Source organism: Elephantulus edwardii, unplaced genomic scaffold, assembly GCF_000299155.1.
Source record: "Elephantulus edwardii isolate Elephantulus edwardi_28Jun2011 unplaced genomic scaffold, EleEdw1.0 scaffold00127, whole genome shotgun sequence".
NCBI lineage: Eukaryota > Metazoa > Chordata > Mammalia > Macroscelidea > Macroscelididae > Elephantulus > Elephantulus edwardii.
In genome coordinates this window covers 2,499,350-2,523,845 of record NW_006399877.1, presented here as the reverse complement: position 1 = coordinate 2,523,845, position 24,496 = coordinate 2,499,350, and the positions used below count along the sequence as shown (strand labels likewise).

Here is a 24,496-nt window from a genome sequence, read left to right as displayed (position 1 = left end):
TCCTCCTTGGTCATTGTCCAACTCTCTGATGCATAACAAGTGCAGTGTAAATTATTTACTCCCTCTTTTCTCAGTTTTCCCCAACCCCCATGTCAGTCCTGTTTTATAACAGTAGTGTTATTCAGTATTTATCCTTTTGTTACTGAGATGCTTCACTCAGCGTAATGTCCTCCAGGGTCACCCATGTTGTGTAATAGTTAATTAGTTCCTTGTTTTTCAGTGCTGCACAGTCTCCATTGTGTGGATATACCAGTTTTTCTGTCCACTAAGGAAGGTGCTCTGGCGCTTTCTCAGAAACTTGGGAATAGAAATACCTTTTGACCCAGCCATTCCACCACTAGGAATATACCCCAAAGAAACCAGAGCTTCTACCTAAACAGATGTAGCCACACCCATGTTTGTTGCTGCGTTATTCACAATAGCAAAGAGACGGAAGCAACCAAAGTTCCCATGAATGAATGGACGTGCCCTTGGGGAAGGGGATCCCGCGTCTCTGCCTTATTTGTTCTGGACAACTTGTTTTGTTGGGGTGTTTCCCCTTCTTCCTTATTTCCCCTTCTTCTTCCTTATTTTCTCTCTCTGCCTCACTTCTCTCTTTTCTGTGGTTTGGAGCCCTGCTGGGTGGCCTTTGGTCCTTTGAGGCTTTTCTGCTGTGGAGCTGGTTCGCTGGCCCAGCCCTGAGACATGAGACATGCAGATGCTCCCACTCCTGTTTATTTCTTACCCTGTGTCAAACTCTCACTCCAGCCTCCTCCCTGCTCCTCTCTCACTTCTCGCCCCTGCCTGGGGAGGGGGGGGTCACCCTGGCCTTAGCCCTACTGACTCCGTTTGCTTCCCCACGTTGGGTTCCATTTTAATGCTGTGCGTGTTTGTAGTCGTCCCACGACTTGATTTCCACCCAACCACCGCGTCCCATCAGTGCTGGGTCGGTGCCGCCCTTCAGAGGGTTCAGAAACTGTCAGGGTTGCAGGAGGAGACACCCATCCTTCTCTGCAGTGGCTGGTGGATTCAAGCCACCATTCGATTAACCACATAAGTTACCTGTAAATCATTCTTGATTTCCAAATGAGATTTTCTTTTCTTTTTCTTGAGGTAAAAAAAAAATTATGATAAAAGCTTTGCCGTGTTAACCATTTTAAAGCATGCGTGTCAGTGGCCTCTATGACCCAGTACAGTCTCCATGTGTTTACTGTTTCTGGATTCCTCATATAAATGAGATCGTACCTGTGCCCTTTTATGGTGGGTTTAGTTCACGTAGAAAGGCCCTGGTGGTGCATAGGTTAAGCATTGAGTAATTTACTGAAAGTTCGGTGGTTCGACTCTGCTCTTTGCTCCCAGGAAGAGCAATGGGACTGTCTGCTTCTGTACAGACTCATAGCTTCGGAAACCCTGGGGGCTGTTCTGTCCGCACCTGTAGGGTCGTGAGGGGTCAGAATGGACTCAGCTGCAGTGTGCTGACCCTGTGACCGTAACAGGGCTCAAGCGTGTGTGAGATCACAAGGACAGTGGCCGACAGGGCCAGGTTCTAATCTCTCGTTCGTGGAATCACAGTCGACTTGATGGTACACAACAACATGAAGCTTTCGAGTTCTGTCCCCGCTGTAGTAGGCCTGGCCGGGGGTCATTCCATGTGCTCCGCTCACCACAAGGTCTGTGGTTCAAATCTGCCAGCTTTTCCCATACCCATTTCCAGCCTAGGAAACCCTGCAGAGGGTCTTGGTGTCAAAACCAAAGCGACTTCAGGACGGGAGTTGGGGAATGCGTGTTGTGGCGGGTGTCAGAGGTCAGCTCTGTGTACCAGGACCATGTCTCACTGTGTATCTAACTGTGCTTTATCCGGTCCTCTGTGGGAGACACTCCGATTGTTTCCACATAGTGCTGCTGTGAACCTTGGTATACAATGTATCTGATTAAGGCCCTGCTTTGAGGCTCTTGTATATATACATAGACATTGTATATACATAGGTATTGTATGTACATAGACATTGTATGTACATAGACAGTGGAGTGGAATAGGGGCCACTTGCTGGGTGATTCTGACTGTGACTGTTGGGTGATCAGCAGACCCTTTTCCATAATGGCTGTACCATCTCATATTCTCACCATCCTTACACGAAGTCCCCATTTTTCCACTTTGTCAACACTTGTACATTTTAATGTTTCTAGTTAGAATGGTGGCCTTTGACGTCTCCCTCCACTCTGGAAGTTGGCTGGCTGGTTGATGTCACGGTGGTGGTCTCACCTTGGTGGCAGTCAGGCAAGGGAAGTTTCTGGGGTCCATTTGTGTGTTACTGTTCTGACTGGGGGCAAAGGCCGAGGCCTGCTCAACGGTGTGACTTTAAAATCCTGTAGCGCACTCAGGCCTGTTTTTAATTGTTTTAATTGAAACATTCTTCTAGGTCATATAGGCTTGGTGTGTCCACTTGCTGTACAGAGGTAACTCGTGGTGGCTATGAAGCTGAACACTGTGACACTGATGTATCAAATGTGAGAACGGTTACCCATGGTGGGCAGTGTTTGGTGGAGCTCCTTGATTAAAACAAGCTTGGAAGCAGGAGTGGCATCCACTTCTGAAATAGCTTGCCTCTAGAAACTCTATGAACTTGGAGAAACGATGAAAGTTATGCAAGTGTTCAGGTCTTTCATTCATGGAGTCGCTATGAGTTGTCTACGACTCGATGGCACTTAACAACAGTTAGAAGGTTAACATCTTGGCAGGGAACTCTGGCTCAGTCATTGGGAGTTGCACAGCTAAACCAAACTCTGTGCCTCTCTGGTGGTTCGAATCCACCCATGGCTCCACGGAGACCTGAGTAATCACCGCCCGTGAGTTACAGCTCCAGCTATGGGTCTGTTCTGACTCTACTGCCGTTGGCTGAGTTGAACTGATGTCCTGACAGACCAGTGGGGACTCCCCACATTGTTCTAGGTGTGTAGCCAGACACACTGCTCTCAGGTGAGGTACGGCACACTGCTTAACTGCCTCCCACTAGACATCTCCAAGAGACAGGGATGCAAGCGAGCACAGGTGAACAAGCTGTATTGCGAACCCCAGGACTGGAGTTAAAGGTCCATCGCAGGTCCTAAGGAGAAAGATGGGGCCATCTGCTCTGTAAACACTTCATCTTGTAAACCTGGGGGACATTTGATGCTCTTCTGAGGTCACCACGAGTCACAATCGACTGGATGAGGTGCAGTGGGTTGGCTGTGATGTGGCTCACAGGAGTTTTGATTTGTATTTCCTTAATGACTAACCTCAAACATCTTTCCGTGTGCTTTTAGATCATCTGTATATGTTTTCTTGAGAGAAGCTCTGAAGTCCTTTGCCTGTTTTGCAATGGGGTTATTTGTCTTTGTGGCACTGGCTTTATTAGTAGTAACCTATTCTGGTGGGACTTTTATTATCTTTTTGGGTAGATTGTTGATCCAAGCATATCCTGTTATTTCTGATGTCAACATTCCCTATTACAAGTATCTCTTCAATTCAGACAAGCATTTTAGGCAGAACCCAGAAACAAGTATGTGATTAAAATGTTCCCCAAAGAAACCTCTCAGGCACTTTCTGATGCTTTGGCACGTGCTTGATGGCTCGGTGGTGTAACGATTCCACAGTGCGTGGCCTCCTCCTCTCCAGTCCTATAGGTGGTGTGTCCCACTGGCCCTGCCTGGCCCTGTGTGACCAGAGGTTGCGGAAGTGGTTTTGAGTGATGGTTTCTTTGTTGGTTTGTTTTTTCCAACCCACCCTTCCCCATTTCTGCTTGCAGTGTTCTGTATCTGTTGGACGAGAGTGTGTTCTGACGGGGACTCCTTTAGGGTGGAGCGTGCTGGAGTGCCCTCTGCTCCTATCTCAGGTGGGGTCTAAACACCCACCCCTCAGGTTCAGTGGTTCCCTTGGGGTCTCCAGGATTCAGCATCTGTGACAGGCTGCGTTCTCTACAGAGAAGCAAAACCAAGAGAGCAGAGCTCTGTCTCTGTCTGTCTCGGGAGCACTGAGCGTGTAGTCTGCAGGCAGTTGTGTTGCTAAAATACAGGTAGCACCTCGCTAGAAGCTCTAATCCCTCAGCTGCGGCACAGGAGGAGGATGGGCACCCCCTCTCATCAGGTTCCAGTCGCGGAAAACCCACTGAGGAAGTTTTCTGAGAGATATGTAGGCTCTTTGGTGGCCTAGTGGCAAGAAGCTGTAATCCCAGAGTCACATGGTCTGACGGTTTGAGGCCACCCACTGCTCTGCAGGAGAAGGATGGGCAATTTCATATTAGGAAAAAAAGAGTTGCCACAGAGTCAATTTGGACTCAGGGCGCCCACTGGACTCAGCGTGCCTTCTGAACTCAGGGTACCCACTGGACTTGGGGTGCCCATGCATGTCAGGGTACAGCTACCTCCTCAGGCCTGGCAAGGACTACTTTCTCAAAAGTGACCACCAGGCCCTTCCAAGGGACTTCCAGGTGGCCTAGAACTACCAATCTTTCAGGAAACAGCAAGAACTTACCTGGGCGTACCACCCAGGAGCTCCTGTATCATCAGGGTCCAGATCCTCCCCCTCAGCCTCCTTTCTCCCAACTTTGTCACAAAGCCAGACCCCAATCTGAGAGGAAGGCTGGTGTGCCCTCGGGATGTCGCTCTCTGACCCTGAGGTCACCATCAGCCCGTGGAAACATGGCCTACAGACCATCAGATGCTCCAGCAAACATAAACTGTCTCCCAGAAAACAGCTGTTTGATTTATGCAACCAATTCCCAAAACCGCTTGAGAATTCGGGGGGAGGGGCAGGAAATGAGGGTGATTGTCCTACTGGCCTGACTGGACATCTGTCAGGGCACTGAGCACCACCGCAGGGTCCTGCTCCCCAACCTGATGTCAGTCACGGAGAGCCTTAGCATCACCGTGGGGGTCCCACTTCCCAAAGTGGACATCAGTCAGGAAGTGTCACCCTGAGGTCCTGCGCTCCAGGCTGGCCATCAGTCCATGCCTCAGTGTCACTGCCATGGGGTTGCACTCCTGAGGATGGACAGTGGTCAGGGGGTGCCTCAGTATCACCATGGGGTCCTGCTCCCCGAGGGTGGATGTCGGTCAAAGGACCCCTCAGCATTATGCCATAGGGTGCTGTTCCCCAGAGTGGACAATGGTCAGGGGAACCTCAGCATCACTGTGGAGCACTGTCCCCCAGGGTGGATGCTGGTCAAGGGGTCCTCAGTGTCGCTGGACACACTGCACACTGGTGAGCACACCTCTCAGGGAGCGTCCACTCATGCCCTCTGGCCAGCAGCATGGAGAGCCGCGTGTCTTCTGTGTGTGACCGTGATGACTGAGCCGACTCACAGCAACCTCTCATGCTGGCCAGTGCTGTGTTCCTGGGCTCTCAGTGACAGGGCCTTTGCTGTGGCTCTGAGCTGACTCTAGTAGTGGTGTAGGTGGTGCATTGGTTTAGCACTCAGATGGTAATTGACAGCTCAGTGGTTCAAATCCACTAGCAGCTGTATAAAAAATGGGGCATTCTGTCTCCAGAATGATTCTGGCCTTGGAAAAATTGTGGCCAGTTCTTTGTCCTATAGTCCAATATGGGCTGGATTTGATGAGACAGCAGCAGGTTTGACCGGCTGCTGGACACTTGGGACAGGCCACTCCCCACCCTCCTAGATGTGTCCTCTTAGCCTTGGAACTCCAGAATCCCTGCTGGCCATGAGGAAGCCCATGAGCTCTGGGGATCCCCTGAGACTCCCCAGTCAGTGTGAAGTAGGAAGGGTCCTGACCCCTCACCCCCAATCTACCCTTGCTCTCACTCCTGGGGTAGGGGGCAGGTGGAAGAAGCAGTTTCTCCTGCCCTCTCCGGCCTAATATGCGGCCAGCTCTGCCCTGGGGACACTGCAGAGCTGCCAGGCAAGCTCCCCTCAGACAGCCCCCATGGAGGCACGTGCCCATCATGACTGGCCTTGGGAATGACCAGGCTCCTGGGACTGTGCCCACAGGCTGAGCTGCCTTTAAAATTCAGAGCACGTCCAGCCCAAGGCACAGACTGTCCCAGGCCTCTTCATAGTCACGCTGGAGTACTCCATGCCCACCAGCCCCTTAACCTCCGCACCCCCAGGGGGCCACAATCTGAGGGTCAGGACCCGCTACAGATCCCGTACCCAGACAGGAATCCCACATCTCAGAGCCCCTCTCTCCATGTGGGCATCCAGGGCACAGACCTGTCCCATCCCACCCAGGCCGGCCCTACTCTCCTGTGGCATTCATTCTTTCATCCTTTGGCTCAGCCCTGTGGTCTGCCTCTCCCACTGTGGTGGTCACGAGGCAGGGGACACAGCAGGGATGAGCAGGCTGCCTGCCCTCTAGACCCCACTGTCCAGCAGGGAAGGGTGTGTAGAGGTCAGAGCTAGCCCAGAGGATACTCGGGTTGCTTCCCAGGAAGGCAAGGCAGGTGACTGAGGGGAGAACACAGTGTCCCAGGTAGGAGACTGGCAGCTCAGACCTCCCAAGGGCTGCAGGCAGGACAAGGGTGGGAAGTCTGAGGGGCAAGTGATGGGCCCCGGGCCACTCCACACACAGGTTGCACCCATGAGCCCCTCACCCAGAGCACCACTATCCAGCTGGTGGAGGGGTCGCTTCCAGCCTGAGGCCACGCCTCTCCCCTCGCCTGTGCCAGGCTGCACCCAGCTGGCCTTGCAGATGGACAACAATAGTTCTCAGCGCCCAAGTGTATGATGTCAGACATCTTTGAAGTGCTTGGAGTAGCTAAATATATATGGTGCCCTTGAGCCTGATTCTACCTGTGTGGTCCTTGATGTCGTTGCCCCCCCAAAGAGGGTGTGCCTCCCCCAGAGTCTTTGGGTAAATGGCATGTGTGCCTGGGAGGGGCCTCGGTACTACCCCAGTGGTCTCCCCCCAAGCCCCTAGCCTGACTGGCAGGTTACCATGTGGGAGGGGCCTTCCCCACCCTCAGAGAGGAGGGGAGAAGTGCAGGACCTGGAAATGGAACCTTTTCCTGCGGGATCAGTGACATATGGGGTCCTTGGGGGGACTAGGGGTGGGCCCAGGGTCAGGGGCCTGCTCTGTGGTCCAGGCCCACACAGCAAGGGTGTGGGGACCTCTCAAAGCTTAGGAAGGGTCTCCCCTGGAGAAAGAAGTAATACAGCCATTGATTTGAACACTGAAAAACCCACCTTATGTTTCAGACCCACCTGCCACTCTGTGGGAAAAAGAGGCATCTGTCTGCTTCCTGGAAGGTTTAAGCTCACCACGAGAGCCAGGGCTGCTCCCAGGGGCCTGGCAGCAGTTCCGAGGCTGGAAATCACACGGGGGGATCCGCTGGTGCATTTGAACCCCAGAGGGTTTGGGCTAGCTCAGCTCCCAGCTCCCTCTGTTTCCAGTCTGGCCAGAACAGTTCCAGCCCTTGTTGGTTCCTGTGTGCTCCTGATGGATTCCGGCTCACGGTGACCCCACCTGTGTCAGCATAGACCCGTCTGTGCTCTCCTGGGGTTTCAGGTCACCAGGCCTTTCTTCCCAGGCACCTCTGAGTGGACTTAAAAGCAGTGACCTGGCAGGAGCTGAGCAGTCACTGGGGCCACCGGGGGACGTCTACACCTGGCTGTGGCTGAGTTGACACTGATTCCTGGTGCCCCATGTGGTCTGGCTCACTCTCAGGGGCTTATTTTTGAAAGTAGGTTGCCATCCCTTTCTCCCTAGTCTCCTCTGGGTGGACTGCAGCCATTTAGCTGGGAGTGAAGCTCAGAAACTCTGGCCCCTCCCAGGGAGTCCACGTGAGTGGTCACTCCCGAATATACAGTGTGACCCAAACTCATTGCGGGCTTTCCCTTCAGGGTATCTGGGACTGCAAAAGGAGTGTGGCTAAAGACCAGCTGAAGGCCCCAGAGTCAGTGAAGAGGTGGGGGCAGTGGCAGGCTGAGGTCACTCAGGGCTGGTCTGGTGACTGTCTTCTCAAGTCCCAAGAGTGCAGAGCGAGATGAGCTCAGCCTGGCTTCCACTCTTGGCCTGCGGGCAGTGGACTGCATGGCTGTGGGCACTGGCCAGGGACTGCTTCTCCCTCATGCCCTGTGGATGCTGGCCCCTCCTCATCCTCCGAGTGCCTGGACCACCGCCTGAGCCCCTTGCTCCTGAGTTTTAGTCACAGCTGGAGCAGTAGATCCTCCCAGCCTCACAGCTCCGCCTGCGCCTGGGAGGGGACGGACTGTCTTCAGCATCAGCTGTAGGCGAGGCACTGACTTGGGTGAAAAGGGAGGTTTCCATCTGGCTGGCTCAGCGTTTCCTGTCATTCATTGTTGTTCATGGTTCAGGGTATGGAGTGGAGACCTGGCAAGGCGTTCCCTGAGCCCACAATTCCTCTCACAGGGGTGGCCTCCTGTGCTATGGGGTTTACTCAGGAGATGTCATGTCGTCAGGAGGACCTGGCCTGGGGAAGGACATCATGCTCGTAAAGCCAGCAGAATGAGGAAGCCCCTCAGTGAGGTGTGGGGGTGTGGCAGGACTGGACGGTCACCCCTGAACAGTGCTGTGCTGAGAGGTGGGGGTGTGGCATGACAGTTACCCCCAAACTCCGCTGAGAGGTGGGGGTGTGGCAGGACACACTTGGGTTGGCAGCACACAGGGTCACCCCAAGTCAGCCAGCTCAGCAGCATCTGACAGTGTCCAAGGTCCTGTTCAACAATTAAGGGGACACAGAAGGGGAAGAAGTGATCTCAGGGAGGGTGCTTGTGTCTGCGTCGGCCACCGCTGCCGGAAAAACACCACAGGTGGGGACTCTGAAGAGGCTGGAAGTCCAAATCAGGGTCTTCTGTGAATCCCTCCAGGGCCTGTGTCCACCAGCATCCTGGGTGCTGGCCACTTGTCACAGCCCCCCTCTGGGCTTTTCCTAGGCCTGACTGGCGGAGGGAGGGCTTGATCAGATAATGGCTGTCCTCACTCCTGCTGGAAGCCCCAGGCCACCAGAGTGCTGGCCAGTCAGATGACCTGAGTCCTATGGCCGGTTCGGGTCCCCGCAGCCTCCCCGGCATTTCCCGGGCCATGGCAGCAGATTCTGTTTTCAGTCGATCCGCTCACCAGACTTTCTATCTGTAAAGAGCCCTGGTGGCACAGGAGGCTAAGCGCTGGCCTGCTACCTGAGCTGTTCTGTGCAGGAGAGATGAGGCGGTCTGTTCCTGCAAAGACTCCCTGCTGGGAGGCCTGGCGGGGCAGGGTGGGGCTGGGGGGCATGAGCTGGAGAGAACTCAGGGGTAGTGTTTATTATGCGTACCGGGAAACCTCTGCTGCTGAGTGAATTCTTACTCCTTCAAGTTTGCAGGGGTAGGCCTCCATGAGCCCAGGCTACCTCCAGTGTGGCTAGCGGATTCCAACTGCTGACCTTTGGTTAACAGCCCAGCACTTAACCTGCTGCACCCCCAGAGCCCCTTCTGTGCACCCATCATGAAGGAGCACTAAGATTTCAGGTTTCCACCGTTCGCCGTGCAGGACTGGGCAGCTGTGAATGGAGACACTGACAGGAAGTGAAGCAGATAGCTGTGTTCCCCACGGTTCACCGCCACCCGCCACCTCCATCTGGTGTCTGAGCCATGGCTGGGCCCGCTCACTCACCCATCTGGCCTCAGGAAGCCAGGCCGCTGTGGGCTCCCTGGGGCCCCGGGAAGCGGTGCCATGAGCAGCCAGCCTCCCTGCTCTGGAAACTTCTGCCCTGACCTCTGAGGAAACCTCTCAAGAACTGCAGGGACAAAGAGGCTCGGGCAGCTGAAAACCAGACCCCGGGTTCCAGGCCAGCGCTCCCAGCGTTCCGGTGAGAAAGGAGGTGCTTGCTGTGGGTCTGAGACCAGAATCCTTATCACTTTAAGTGAAGCTTCTTCCTGGTTTACCAGGGCTTTGGTTTTATTTTACTCACAATTGCAATGAGCATACAATTTTCTTCAGCATCCTGAAATATGATATCATAGGAACCAGCTTAAACCATTCATGAAATAAACCCGACTGAGAAGGAGCCCTGGTGACACAATGTGTTATGTGTTAGGCTGGGGACTGAAAGGTCAGCAGTTCGGACCCAGCAGCTGCTCTAAGGGAGCCCTACGAGGCAGTCTGCTCCCACGAAGCTTCACAGCCTTGGAGCCCCACTGAAGGTGGCAGGGGTCAGCATCAACTGTGCTGCTTCGGGTTTTAAGGTGTCCCGGGGAGGCACTCTGGCTAAAGCAGTAGGTGTTAACCCCGAGGTCAGCCGCAGTGTGGGAGGAGAGGAGGTGGCCGCCCTCGGAGGGGCTGGAGTGCCCCGCATCCCGACTCAGTGTGCTTGGCAGAGGCTGCGTTCCTACAGGTTGGGGGCCAGTGACCCCTGTGCCCAGCAAGTCTGTCGGCATCACTTCCAACAGCACCTGCTCACACTGTGTCGGTGTCACATCGGGGCCCTTGCATTCTCACCACGTGACTCCACCGTGACAAGTGTCAGTGTAGCCCCTCTGCTCGGGGAGGTCAAGCCTCGTGTGGCTCACTTCTGTGATGGTGTGGACCAAGCCGCAGGAACTCCAGTGTCATCTGGGCACCTGGCAGGTCCGGGTTCCACCCTATCTTCTAGACGAAAACCGTTCATCCTTGACTGTGGTAAGGACACAGCATTGGGCAGGAAGAGCCGTAGTTAAGGGGGGGCTCTGTGCAGGGGGCTGCAGAGGTACAGGACAGAGTGGATGACAGTGGACAGGGCACCCTGGAGAGGTACAGTGAGGCTGGGCCAGGGAAGTGGTGCTGCAGGGCAGCCTGAGTGCAGGACTCCCCAGACCAGGGAGGGCCAGTGGGGGCTGGAGGGAGCTCCAAGTAAGGGCTGGCCCTCTCCCAGGGCTGGCAAGCTCAAGATGGTGTTAGAAATATGAGTCGTAATAACCGGCCAGGACTTCCGCCCACGCCTGAGCCAGGTGGCAGGCCCTGGGGGTGTGGGTGGCTGGGCCTAGAGCCTTCTCTGAGCACTCAGGCCCAAGGGTAGTGGAGCTGTGGACCAGCCACCCTGCAGATGGTGAGGGGAGCAGGTCACAGGTGTTATATGAGGAAGGGGTGAGGGAGGTGTCACAGAGAGGTCCCCCCAACTGGATCTGATTGCAAGGGGAGGGGCACAGGAAACCCCAAAGGAGGAAGGAGGTAGATGGGGGCTCTGGGGAAGGCGCGCCCTCTGGTGGCTAGTCTTCCCTGAGTGGTGCTGAGAGCTCTGGACCAAGGAAACACTAGGGAGGGTCTGGCGGGGAGGGGTCCCGTTGGAGAGGGGTTCCGGAGGGGAGGGGTCCCGGCGGGGGGGGTCCCGCTGGGGAGGGGTTCCTGGAGCCGGCATCTTTGCCTCTCCACCTACCACGGGTCTCTGCACTGTATCTTTCCATGAACATCCTCACTGCCAGGCCCACCCCTGTCTACCTCAGAAAGTTGGGGCTCTGAGACTCCCTAATTCTACCCTAGAAATTCTTCTTGCCTGGTCCCTGCACCCAACTAGGAGGGCCGCTGGCCCCACCCTTCTGCTTTGCTTCCATGCTCCTTCCACATGACATCATCTTGGGGGGGGTCCCCAGCCCAGCATGGCTGGCTGGGAGCCCGACAGTCACGAAGCACCACAGTCCTAGGGGGTTCCTACAATTTCTCCTTCATACTCGGCACATCAGGGCAGAAGGAGAAGAGAGGAGGCTCTGAGAGATGTTGGAGGCATGGTGAGGCTTTAGAGGGGAAAGTGAGGTTCCGAAAGAGACTGCAGGCTCAGAGAGGTATGGCCACAGGTAGAGGGAGCATGGTACCAAGGATGGCCATGGGAATGAGCTCCCAGCCAGGCCTGTAGGTATCAGAGGTCTAAAGGTGCTGGGGGTCCGACAAAAACCTCTCTCAAACCTAGTCCCATGTTCTGGCCGTTTTGAAGAATGTGGCATCAGGATTGGAGAAAGCCTCATCAACAACCAGCATTATGCAGATGACACTATCTTCTTCACCAAAACTGAGGAGGACTGAAGGACTTGCTGCAGAAGATCAAGGATGCTAGGAGTCATTCATGGACTCAATGGTACAGAACAAGTTCTGGCCTCTGAAAACTCATGCCTGAGCTTCCCAGTGTTGCTGGAACCGAAGTACCACAAGAAGATGGTTTGACAAATTTATCTGCTCACAGCTTTGGAAGCCACAAGTCCCAGGTTAGGGCTGTGGCTCCAGGCGAGTTCATTCTGCCTCACTGTAGCCTCTGGTCAGCAGCATGAGCACCGCCAAGCCTTGCACCATCCTCCGCATTGCTGCGTCCAGCCCTGTGCTGCAGCTGTGTTAATGCACTCGTGCCCTCGACCCTCAGCTTGACCTTCTGCCTCTGTGAACACCCCACCTGTGAGTCCCTGTGCACAGCAGTGGGGCCCTATCTTGTCAACCGGAAGTAAATCATGGTGATTCACAGTGCTCTAAATCTTGACTTGGGACCCCAGTTCTGTTGAAAAGCCCAACAGAGTGTTATGAACATTCCATGCAGGGTTTGCTTAGGAACCCAAAATAGAAAGTTCTAGCCAAATTAAGGTAATTCTTCAGTTACAGAAGAACTGTAAAGAGTGGAGTTTGGTGAAGACAAAATGTTTTAGCTTATTTTGGGCCCTCAGACTTCATGACCAGAAAGCTGTCTGCACCCTCGAGGAGTGGTCTGTCTTTAGAGCATTGCTCCAGGCAGCTCACTGCTTCTCCAAAGGTTCAGCTGTCACTTCTGTGCAAACGGAGCCTGCAGTGGGCAGTGACCACAGTGTGGTTATTTTTGGGTGTAGGCGATGACCGACTGGAAGGACATTTCAGGAGACAGGGCCCTGTTCCAGGAGGTCCCACACGCATAGCCTCAGCGTCGGCTCCATGTCTCAGCTTCCTGGGTCTGAGCCGTCTTCCTGTTCCGGCCGGCCGGCCCAGAGGTGGCAACATCGCCTTCTGGAGAGATCTGTTTCCCAGGCCATAGGGTCAAGGAGACATTGCTTGGGGTCAGTTGTCACCTGATGAGTCCTAATGTCAGTAGCCCCAAAGCAGATCCCAAATCCAGGGGACCCTCCGTGTGACAGAACACTGATCCTGTCTATGGCGCGGGCACAATGGTGACTCCGCCTGTGCCACAGTAGACCAGGACCTTGGAAAAAGCCACCTGTCCAGTTAGAACTGGGGTCCCGCATGCGTCACGAAACACCACACACACTGCTGCAGAACCAGACTCGGGCGCATCACAGCAGAACAGGACCCTGTGTGCGTCATCGGAAAACAGGGACCCCATGCACTGCGGTAGAACTGGGACCCTGTGTGCATCGCGGGAGAATGGGGATCCTGCGTGCATTGCTAGCGCACTGCGGCAGAACAAGACCCCATGTAAATCGCGGCAGATTGCAGACCCCGTGTACGTCATGGTAGAATGGGATCCCGCGGGCGCCGTCATGGAGCTGGCCCTGGGTGCATGGCGCAGAATGGGACCCCATGGGCATCGTGGTGGAGCCGCCCTGGGCGTGTGGCACAGAACGGGATCCCATGGGAGTCGCTGTAGAGCGGGCCCTGGGCACGTAGCGCAGAACGGGACTGGTGTGTGCTCTGTGGTGTTCACAAGTCGAGCCCTAGGGCTTAGTGGCAGGGTGGCTCTGGGTGAATTCAAACCTCCAGACTTCTAGTTGTTGTTGCCGTTGAGGCAGAAGCGACACTTCAGGGGTTTTCAGAGAGGTGAGTCACACAGGAGGAGAGCCCGTTGGGCTCCCGCAGAGCAGCTGGTGGATTGCGGATTACAGCTGTCTGCCTTTGGGATTGCAGGGCAGTTTCCAGCAGTCCACTGTATCCACCGTGTGGACCAGCCAGAGATCGGCTGTGAACGGCAAACCAACAGGTGGGCGGTTTGAACCCTCTATCCCACCGCTCCTGGAAGGGTGACAGATGGGGCACCTTTCCAGAAGGAGTACAGCCTGGGAGACCCTGTGGGGACGGTCTGCCCTGTGAGCTGGCAGCGTCTCCTCGGTAGTGGCTGGTTTTGGGGGAGAAGCCCAGTGCTGTTCAGTGGGTTCCAACTCCGAGCAGCCCTGCAGGCCAGACGAGAGCTGCCCCGTAGATGGTGGGGTCTGTCACCCTTGCAGGAGCACACTGCCTCCCTTTCTCCTGGGGAGAACGCCACACCGTTCAGCCACAGAGTGCCCTAACCACAGTGTCACCAGTGCTCCTTGGAGTCAAGAATTTTTAAAAAACAAAACTAACATGCTGCTATCAGGTTGGCTCCAACTGGTTGTTGTTGTTGTTGTTGTTATGTGCCTTCGAGTTGACTCGAAGTTAACATCCTGACCCTGTGTACAGGAGCTCTGAAACCCGCCCGACTCTGAGCCTGTCTCACTGTCTCTGCCACACCTACCCCCATTACCGCTGTGACTGTGTCGGTTCATCACATCTGGGATTTTCCTCTCCTGTCAGACCCTCCACCAGTCTGAGTGTGATGTCCTCCAAGGACTGGTCCCTCCTAGCAACATGCCTAAAGTATGTGAGATGAATTTCAAAATCCTTGCCTCCAAGGAGCAGCCTGGTTTCACCCTCTTCAGGTCAGACCTGTTTGTTCTCTTGGCAGTCCATGTTCAATACTTTCTCAAGGACCACAACTCAAAGGCATTAATTCTTCTGTCATCCTTTGTCATTGTTCAGCTTTCTGATACACAGGAAGCAGTTGTGAAGACCTTGGCCTGAAATAGGCTCACCTTAGTCTCTACACTTACATAGTTGCTCTTCAGCACTCTGGAGAGGTCCGTGACAACAGATTTTTCCCCAGTGCAATTCATCTTTTGATTTTCTGACTTCTGGTGCCAAGAGTGTTGATTGTGAACCCAAGCAAACGGAAATTGTTAACAATCTCAATCTCTTCTCCATCTACACTCCTTTCCTGATTTTGAACCATGCAGTGTTTCATTACTCTGTTCTGATGCCTGCCTCCTGGTCCAAGTACAGGTTTCCCATAACCACAATCAAGTGTTCTGGGATTCCCATTCTTCTCAAGGTTAGCCACAATTTGTTGTGGTCTACACAGTCAAATGCCTTAAAATAGCCAATAAAACACAGACATATTCCTCTGGTACTCTCTGCTTTCTGCCAGTGTCACCTGACATTGCCAATGATGTTCCTAGTGACCTAACCTCTTCTAAATCTAGCTTTTTATTTCTAGTAGTTCTCTGCCAATGTACTATTCCAGTTGTTTTGGGGTAATCTTCAGCAGACTCTGCTTGCATGTGATATTAGTCAATAATTTCCACACTCGGCTGGAACACCCTTTTCTGGAATGGGAATCAGTGCGGATCTCTTGTCACTTGGCCTCGAACTATGAAGTTTCTAAAGCAGCAGGTCTTTACAGGGTAGAATGCTCGTCCTGCCCTCACACAGTGGCTGGTGAATTCGAACTACTCATTTTTAACAGCTAAAGACTTAACCACTGCACCACCAAGGCTCCTCATAGACAATCCAGGATGAGAATTCCAGGCTAAGGGTGACAGAGGAAGGGGTTGGGAGGATGGGAGGCTGTGAAGGGCCGGCCCCTGGGAACTGACCTCTGGAGGTGCCTCCAGGCCCTTCCTCATCTTCCCTGTGTGTGGAACCCCAGCTTGTGGCCCAGGGTGGCAGGGATGCCCCTCGGCCTCAGCCGTGCTTCCAGGGTCTGGCCATAGGCAGGACCCCGGAGAGCTCCCCAGGCGCCTCCCAGCACTCTCACCTCCACAGGAGCGCATCTGGTGAGACTTTCGGAGGAACCCTCCTGAGCTCAGCCATTTCCAGCGACTGACCCTTCCTTTCCATCTGCAGGAGTTATGAAGCTCTCACCCAGTGCACCAGACAAGTGGCCAGCAGTCTGAACTGTTTCTGGCCAAACGCCGAGGTGGACCGCTTCTTTGTGGCTGTCCACCAGCAGTACTTCAGGACCTGCCCTGCGACCGGACGTGCCCTAAGTGATCCCCCCAACAGCGTGCTCTGCCCTTTCCTCGTGGTGCCCGTCCTGTTGACCTTGGGTGTGACCATGCTGGTGGTCTGGCAGAGCCAGCCCAAGGAAGGCATTGTGTAGGTGGTCGGGGTTTCCCCCACGTGACCCCCCCCCCCAGCCCGGGTGCCTGCTGACCACAGAGGAGACAATCCTTGATCCCTCTGCCTGCAGACCCGGAGAGCTGCGGCATCTTAGGCCCCTAGTTTACGCACTGACCTTGAGACCCTAAGCTGGGAGGTGGCGGGACACCTCTGCTGGGTTAGGTGGGTCCCTCGCTCTGCTTCTCCCGTCATGGAGCCCCGCTCCCCGCTGCTCTGACGGTTCCACCGCTTCCGCTGAGATGTTCGTGGTGACACTTTGTGATTAAACAATAAGCCCCCACGTGCCGAGCGTCCTCCTTTCCGCGTCTCCACCTCCCGTGCGGGCAGTGGTTCCCCGGCGGACACCCGGGTTCGAGTCCCGGCTAGGTGCCCGCATGCGCAGTGCCCACCCACCCGCGGAGCCCTGTGCGCGGCTCTGATGCGGAGCTGCTTTGAACAGAGCTTCCTGATGGAGACAGAGGAGGAAGAAAGGCCTGGCGGTCTCCCCGCGGGCAGCTCCCGGGGTCCCGGGTCCCCAGGACGGCGCGGAAGCCGGCAGGGTCGTGCGGGGTCCGACCTGGGGTCCCCGCGGGGGCTCGGCCCTGGGGAGCAGGAGGCTGGGGGACCCGGTGGGAGACGCGGGCTGGGCCCCACGGGGTGACGTGCGGGGTCCCGGGGTTCTGATGGCACCGCCCCCACACAGAGAGGACCCCGCGCAGGGATGCGCTCATGCATGCGCACAGCTGTGGTCAGGCCGGGACCTCTCTCCAAGGAGGCCCCGCCCCGGACGCGCGGACTCTGCACGCGGATCCCCAGCTGCTCCGTGCTCCCCGCAGACCCCCACTCACGCCCCAGCCTCCAGGCACCAGTGTGGGTCAGGAGGACAGGAACCCCTGGGCTCTCCCTGCTCCGCTCCCTCCATCTCCAGGGTTTACCCGGGCAAGGGCCTAGGTGCAGAGCCCACGGGCCAGCTAGTTATAAACTACCACCTGTCTGTTGCCACAGCATTCTGCTGCTTATCTAAGGGTCAGTGGTTCGAACCCTCAGGGGGACGATGAGGCAGTGAACTTCCATAAAGATTTACAGCCTTGGAAACGCTCAGGCTGTCCCCGCCATGCTCTGGTTTGCTGTGTTCCAGAAAATACTAGTTAGTCCTGGTTTACAGCGTGAATTCACAGCTCCTCCCACTGTGCTGCCTCCCGCTGTGGTGCCGGGAGGACCGGTCCTGCTGGGAATGCAGGCCTCGCTCCCAGGCTGGGCTTCTTGAACAGTCGGAGTGGGGCCTGTCGACAGAGCCTGACGAACCTCCTGGGCTTGTTGGAGAAGGGAGGGGCCCCAGGTGGTACAAACATTAAGTGCTTAACTACTACAAGAACGATTGTTCAAAACCAGCCAGGGCACCTTGGGGAGATTGGTCTGCTGGTCTTCTTCCCCAAGGGCATGGCCTTGAGAACCCTGTGACGCACAGCTAGCTGTGCCTGCACCCCACGGGCACCATGAGTGAGAATCGGCGCACCATCACCGACCACGATGGGTCGTCACCGACCACGATGGGTCGTCACCGACCACCGTGCACCCGTCACCAACCACGGTGGACTGGCCTTAATGTGTGCGCGTGCTGGAGAAATGGCCCCTTCTCCCAACGGGTGCTATGAACAGAGAAAACTGGGCGGAAAGGCAGACCCGTGGCATCCCTTCATCCGACTCTGCCCTGGGGACGACGTAGAACCGGCCCTGGGTTCCAGGGCTCTGATCTTTACTCCCGCAGATGCCACATCGCTTTTCCCCAGAGGAGCAGGAGGGTCTGAACAGCTGGCCTTTTGGATAACAGCTGAGAGCTTAACCACTGCACCACCAGAGCTCCTTGTAAAAAAAAACAACCCAGAACAAGGCAAGAAAGAGGGGACTCGTCCTGAGGGGAGCCACTTGACCATTTGGGATGTGGGTGGTGTGGTGCATGTTGTCGTTGCTGTGTGCCGTCAGGTTGGACCAGAGCATAGCTGACCGCCCAGCAGGTGTTCAGAGGCAGCAAGTTGCATGGGAGGAGATTGCCCAGCTCTCCCACGGAGCAGCTGATGGATTTGAACGCTGTGCCTTTGGGCTGGCAGAACAACTCTTTACCACTAAGCTGCCAGAGCTCCCTGTGTGTTCTGATGCAGTTCTGCATAGTTTCCTGGAAGCCAAGGAGAATTCAGGACCAGTTTGTCTTCAAAGGAACGCAGGTCTGCCACTCGTCAGGTCAGCAGCAGGCTGGGTGCCAGGTGGATGGAGCGACCACCAGGAAGGCACCAGGAGCCTGAGAGGGTGTGGCATTGCCCCTGGAAGAGCAGCCCTGAGCACTCAAAGGGTGCAGTATGCCCCTTATTCATAAATAAAACCAGGACAGTCTTCTGGAGAACCTTCTAGAAATATGCACCCCAGGCCCAGAACTGTTTCCTCCCACTGTGACTCCACTTTGAGAGACTGATCCCAAGGCCATGATCAGTGACACACACACAACAGGACTTGAGTGGCACGCACTTTGGCTGAGGTCTTGATAGATGCAGATGAGTGGAAACAGTACTGGGATCCCAGAGCTGTTCAATTAGATGAAATCCAGATGATGGAGGAAAGATGTTGCATGGAGTTAAGCATGTGGGGAATGTTTCTCATACGGCAGGCTAATTGGAACAAACACATGACCAAACAGGAACTCAGGATGACCTCCGTCCTGGTGAATGTGTGTGCAGGCTTGTATACACATTCTGTGGGTCCTTCTCAGCGAGAGAAGAATGTGCAGGAAGGTCCAGCTTCTGCTGCCACATCACAGCTAGGGGGACACCATCCCCCAGTCACAGAGGCCCCTGGATGCCAAGGATGGCTTCCCAGTGTAGAGTCAGCCCTCAAACCAAACGCTCGCTGCTTCAATGTTGATCTCAACTCATGTGGGCCATGATGTCAGAGTAGAACCACGCTGCGGACCTGCGCTCCGCGGTGCAGCCAGAACGCTCCTTCAAGGTGACAGTGGTCAGACTCCTCCTCACATTTGAGCCCGTTGTCAGGAACGGCCAGTCCCTGGAGGAGGACATCGTGCTTGGAAGAGTCGAGTGTCATTGGAAAAGAAGGCACTCAATGGTGGCTGGTTTCCCAGGTGGATTGCCAGGCTCCAGAACAGCTGATTAATACAGCCCTTCCCAAGACTGTCCCATGTTGCAGACAGAGGGTAAAGTATTTTATAATTATTAATAATGAGACAGACTACTAAGAAAGAGATAGAACAGAGCGCCTAAAAACCAGGGGGCAGCAGTTCCCATGGCTGAAGGCCTCAAGCCGTGCCTCTCTGAGGATTTACTGAGAATCATCAGGAAGGTAAACAAAGGAAAATCATAAGGGAGTACAAACAAAAACAAGGGATCATGGGGAAGTCTTTTGCAGATAAGGCCAAGTTCCATTCTGTTGTTTACTTTATGCTTAACTCAGGGAGGGATTCAGTAAAGACAAACTAAGGACAGTGTTGACTCTTAAGGAATTCCTTAGTGCCACAGGGTGAATTCTAGCTTGTATTAAGCCTCCTTCATATCTTGATACAGCATTTGGTTATTATTAATACTAAATTTTATGTTCGGCTTCCCACAGTCCCATGCCTACTGAAAGGACAGATAGGTATGGACAAAGTGCAGCCGGAGTGCTCCTGAGGCGGAAGTGACAAAGCTTCATCACACATACTTTGGGAGTGTTGCTAGGAGAGGCTATTCCTTGGAGAGAGACATCATGCTTGGGGAGGTGGAGGGACAGCAATGGAGAGGAAGACCTTCAACCAGGAGGACTGACAAGGCCTACAGCAGTGGGCTCAAGTGTCAGAGATGGTGAGATTGGCACAGGAGAGCACAGGGCTCAGATCTCTGTTCATGTTGTTGCTGTTATGTGCTGTTGAGTTGCCTGTGACTCACAGCGACCCTGTGTACAACAGCTCTGAACCCTGCTCTGTCCTGAGCCAACCTCACCATCTCTGCCACACCTACTCCCATTACGCCAGTCACTCAGTCAATCAATCTCATCAAGGGTCTTCCTCTCCCGCACTGTCCCTCCACCCTCCCAAGCATGATGTCCCTCTCCATGGACTGGTCCCTCCTTATAACATGTCCAGAGTCAGTCAGACGAAGCTTCAGAATCCTTGCCTCCAAGGAGCAGCCTGGTTTCACCGTCTCTAGGATGAACCTTTTTGTTCTCCTAGCAGTCTATGGTATATTCAGTACTCTTCTCCATCATCACAGCTCAAAAGCATCAATTCTCCTTTTATCATACCTAATTGTCCAGCTTTCTGATGCATAGCACGTAATTGCAAAGACCATGGCCTGTATCAGACGCACCTTAGTCTCCAGACTGGCATCATTGCTCATTTCAGTACTCTGAAATGTCCCTGACAGCAGACTTGCCCAGTGCAGTTCATCTCTTGATTTCCTGGCTGCTGGTACCAAGAGTGTTGATTGTGAAGCCAACCAAACTAAACCTGTTAACAATCTCTTCGCCGTCCATCATGATGCTGCCAATTGGCTCAGTGGTGAGAATCTTTGTTTTCTTGATGTTGAGCTTCGATCCATATTGAAGGCTGCAGCCCTTGACCTTCTGCAGCAAGTACTTCAGGTCCTCCTCCAGGGTCACTAAAAGTGGTACTTGATGAGACCTCACAGCAGTCATGGTCAGGAGCCCTGGTGACACCATGGTTAAAACACTCTGGTGCTAGCCACAAGGTCTGAAGTTTGAGCCCATTGGCCTCTCTGTGAAGAAAGGTGAGGAGGTCCACTTCCCGCTGGGTTTACAGCCTCGATCCCCTGTGAGGTGCCCTGCTCTGTCCTGGAGGCTGAGTCGAGTTGACTTGAGGGCAGTGCCTTTGGTTGGATTTTACATTTAATCAGAGTCTCATGACTCCCAGAAAACCATGTTAGTTGTTGACTTGGTTCACGTTCAGGTGCGATCTTCCTAAAGGCCGTGGTCTCTGACTCACATCAGCACGTGCTCCGTCATCTTCATTGCTTGCCAGAAATAAAGACAGCATACCAGAGGTCTGTATTAATACCGTAAGGATTCATCTGCACAGAAGGATGTGGGAGAGTGTGCTGGCCTGGATGTGTATTTATGTCCCTTCCCAATATCTCCCCAGCTGGGGGAGCTCTGGTGGCCTAGTGGTAAGAAGCTGTAAGTACAATCCCAGAGGTGCACGGTTCGAATCCACCAGATGCTCTGCCGGGGAAGGAGGGACAATCTCCTCCTGTACCAGTCAGATCTGATTTGACGGTACACTCACACAAAAATAATAAAATTAAAAAAAAAACAAAACACCAATACCTCCCCAGCAGTGGTTTGCATTTGGTTTAAGGAGCTCTGGGGGCGCAGTGTGTTACATGTTGCAGTGGTAACTGAAGAGTCAGTCTTCAGGCGCCAGGCAGTCTCCTCCCAAGAACACAGGCAGCGCCAGGAGTCACAGGATCTCCATGGGTCAGCGGGGACACAACAGCTGTTGGGGGTTAGAGCCTCCCCACCTCCTCACATAGCCCAGCGGCTGTGACGAGCAAGACAGCAGTTGTGACGGTATTGAGAATAATAGGAAAGAGTCAGATGGCGAGCTCAGCTCCTCTCCTCCTCCAGGGGCCCAGCCCTTTCAGGGAGGAGTGGTCTGCACCCTCTCCTATGGCCCATTAAAGTGGCAATGAATCTAAAGTGCTCTCATTCACTATAAAGATGAATAAAAAGCAACATTGTAGCAAATTGGCAAGTAAAAACAGCAGAGAATTAAAATGAGTGGAAGCTGCACAGTTGTCTGATTGGGAGGGAAATGGGGCCCAATCAGGGAACCCCGAGGACTTCTCACAGGGCTGTCCTTTACCAGCACTTCCTGGACATCAGCAGTTGGCACCCTGGGCTTTTCATCTTGTCTCATTTAAGAGCATGTCCTTTGGACATGGGGTCCCTGAGCTGAGAACCTCCTAGGTCCACGGGAACATTGGTGCCAAGACACATGGAGAACTCCAGGGACCCACATGAGCTGAAAGGAGTCCAGAACCTTCCCCCAGAATGAGCACCCTGTGTTCCAACTTGTATCCCCCTAAACAGAACACATTGCAGCTTGTCCGAATCATTGCCTGGGGTAGTTTGTTACAGCAGCATGAGGTCACGAAGACAGGTGCTGAAATGACAGTAGGGTTTGTAGGTCTCTCTGTGCCTAGTTAGGAACTCTGGTGGTGCTGTGGTTAAGGCATTAGGCTGCTAACCAGAGGTTAGAGGTTCAAACCTCTGAGAAGAAGATGAGCCCATCTGCCCCCTTGAAGATCACTCCTTGGGAACACGTGGAGAAGTTCTGCCCCTCCCTCCAGGGACCCCCGAAGCTGGAACCCATTCAACAGCACCAGGTCGGCTGGGGTTTGGACAACTGTTGGTGAGTCTCGCTTGTGCTTTCTGACCCCTCAGCACGGAGCCCTGCACTCGGCCTCCTGTGCTCCCAGGAAAGCTTGATGGCTTGGCCCCTGAACCAGGACAGGCAGCAGGCAGACTTTAGGAGCCTGAGGTGTCATGGCAGAAGTGGACGTGCACATGTCCCCAGGATGACAATTCAGTCTCCCTGCCCAGCACCAGGGTTACGGGTCGCCGGGCTCTTGAACATTCCCACGGTTCTTGCTCTGACTCACTCCCTGCTCTAGACCCAAGGCCACTAGAGGGACCTTCCTTCCCATCACCCTCCTTCCCTGCCTCCTTATGTTTTATTGTTGAAATCCATGACATGACGTTTCCCAGTTCAACACTGTCAAATGGCAGTTCACTCACTGCTTGCAGCCTACATAAAGTCATAAGAAATTTTCCACAAATGCTCCATCATAATTTAAAAGTAACACCTCAGGCAAAAAAAAACCCTCTCTTTTGCAACTAAGAAATACAGTGATAGCCCTGCGTGGATACAAGACTGCACCCTGATGTGGTGGTGGTGGTGGTGGTGGTGTTATGTGCCATCCAATCACCTGTGACTCATAATGACCTGTGTACACAGCTCTGAACCCTGCCATATCCTGAACCAATCTCATTGTCTCTTGCAGACTTAATCCCAGGTCTTCAGTCACTAAATCAATCCATCTCATCCTGTGTGGTCTTCTCCTGTGCTGTCCCTCCACCCTTCCAAGAACGATGTCCCCCTCCAAGGACTGGTCCCTCCTGGCAATGTGCCCAAACTATGTGAAACAGAGTGTCAAAATCCTTGCCTCCAGGGAGCAGCCTGGTATCACCCTCTCCAAGACAGACCTGTTTGCTCTCCTAGCAGCCCGCAGTATGTCCAACTCTCTTCTCCAGCACCACAACTCACATGCATTGATCCTTCTTCTGTCATCCTTAGTTATTGTTCAGCTCTCAGATACATAGCAAATAATTGTGAAGACCACGGCCTGGATCAGGCATACCTTAGTCTCCAGACTGACATCATTACGCTTCGGTACTCTAGAGAGGTCCCTGACAACAGACTTTCCCCGTGCAGTTCATCTTTTGATTTTCGGGCTGCTGATGTCATGAGTGTTAATTGTGAAACCAAGGAAGCTGAAGTTATCAACCACCTCAATTTCTTCTCCATCCATCATAAAGCTGCTGATTGGTCCAGTGGTAAGAATTTTTGTTTTCTGATGTTGAGCTTCAATCCATGTTGAAGACTACAGTCCTTGACCTTCTGCAGGAAACGCCTCATGTCCTCCTCAGTTTCAGTAAGCAGGGTTGTGTCATCAGCATAATGCAGGTTGTTGATGAGTCTTCTCCAGTCCTGATGCCACATTCTCTCTCATAATGTCCAGCATCCTGGATGATCTGTTCTGCATATAGATTGAAAAGGTATGCCAATACGATGCATCCTTAATGCACACCTTTCCTTATCCTGAAGCATGCAGTTTTTCCTTTTCTGTTCTAACTACTGCCTCCTGGGCCAAGTATAGGTTTTGCATGAGCACAATTAAGTGTTCTGGGATTCCCATTCTTCTCAAATTTACTCACAATTTGTTTTGATCTATGAAGTCAAATGCCATTGCATAGTCAATTAAGCACAGACATTTCTCTGGTACTCTCTGCTTTCAAGATCCGTCTAACATTTTCTATAATGTCCCTATTGTCACTACTTCTTCTAAACCTAGCCTGCACACCTGGCAGTTCTCTGCTGATGTACTGTTCCAGTTGTTTCTGGATAATCTTTGCCAGAATCTTGCTTGCGAGTAATATTAGTGATATAGTTTGATAATTTCTGCACTCTGTTGGGTCACCTCTTTTTGGAATGGGAACCAATACAGATCTCTTCCAGTCAGTTGACCAGGTAGTTGTCCTCCAGATTTCTTGGCATAACCTGGTGAGCTCATCCAGGGCAGCATCTGTTTGGTGAAATATATCAGTTGGTATTCCATCAATTCCTGGGGCCTTGTATTTTTGTCAATTCCTTCAGAGCAGCTTGAACTCCCTCCTTCATCACCACAGG

At 53.7% G+C, this 24,496-nt stretch overlaps 1 protein-coding gene across 1 annotated transcript in view; it reads left to right on the top strand.

Moving 5' to 3' along the window:
* The window catches only part of LOC102866915 (receptor activity-modifying protein 1-like), a 33,019-nt gene extending 16,992 nt beyond the window's left edge, over window positions 1-16,027 (top strand). The window contains exon 3 of the mRNA XM_006893512.1: window positions 15,772-16,027. Within this exon, the coding sequence (XP_006893574.1) occupies window positions 15,772-16,027 (256 nt within the window). The remainder of the gene's footprint in view (window positions 1-15,771) is intronic.
* Window positions 16,028-24,496: the final 8,469 nt, after the last annotated feature.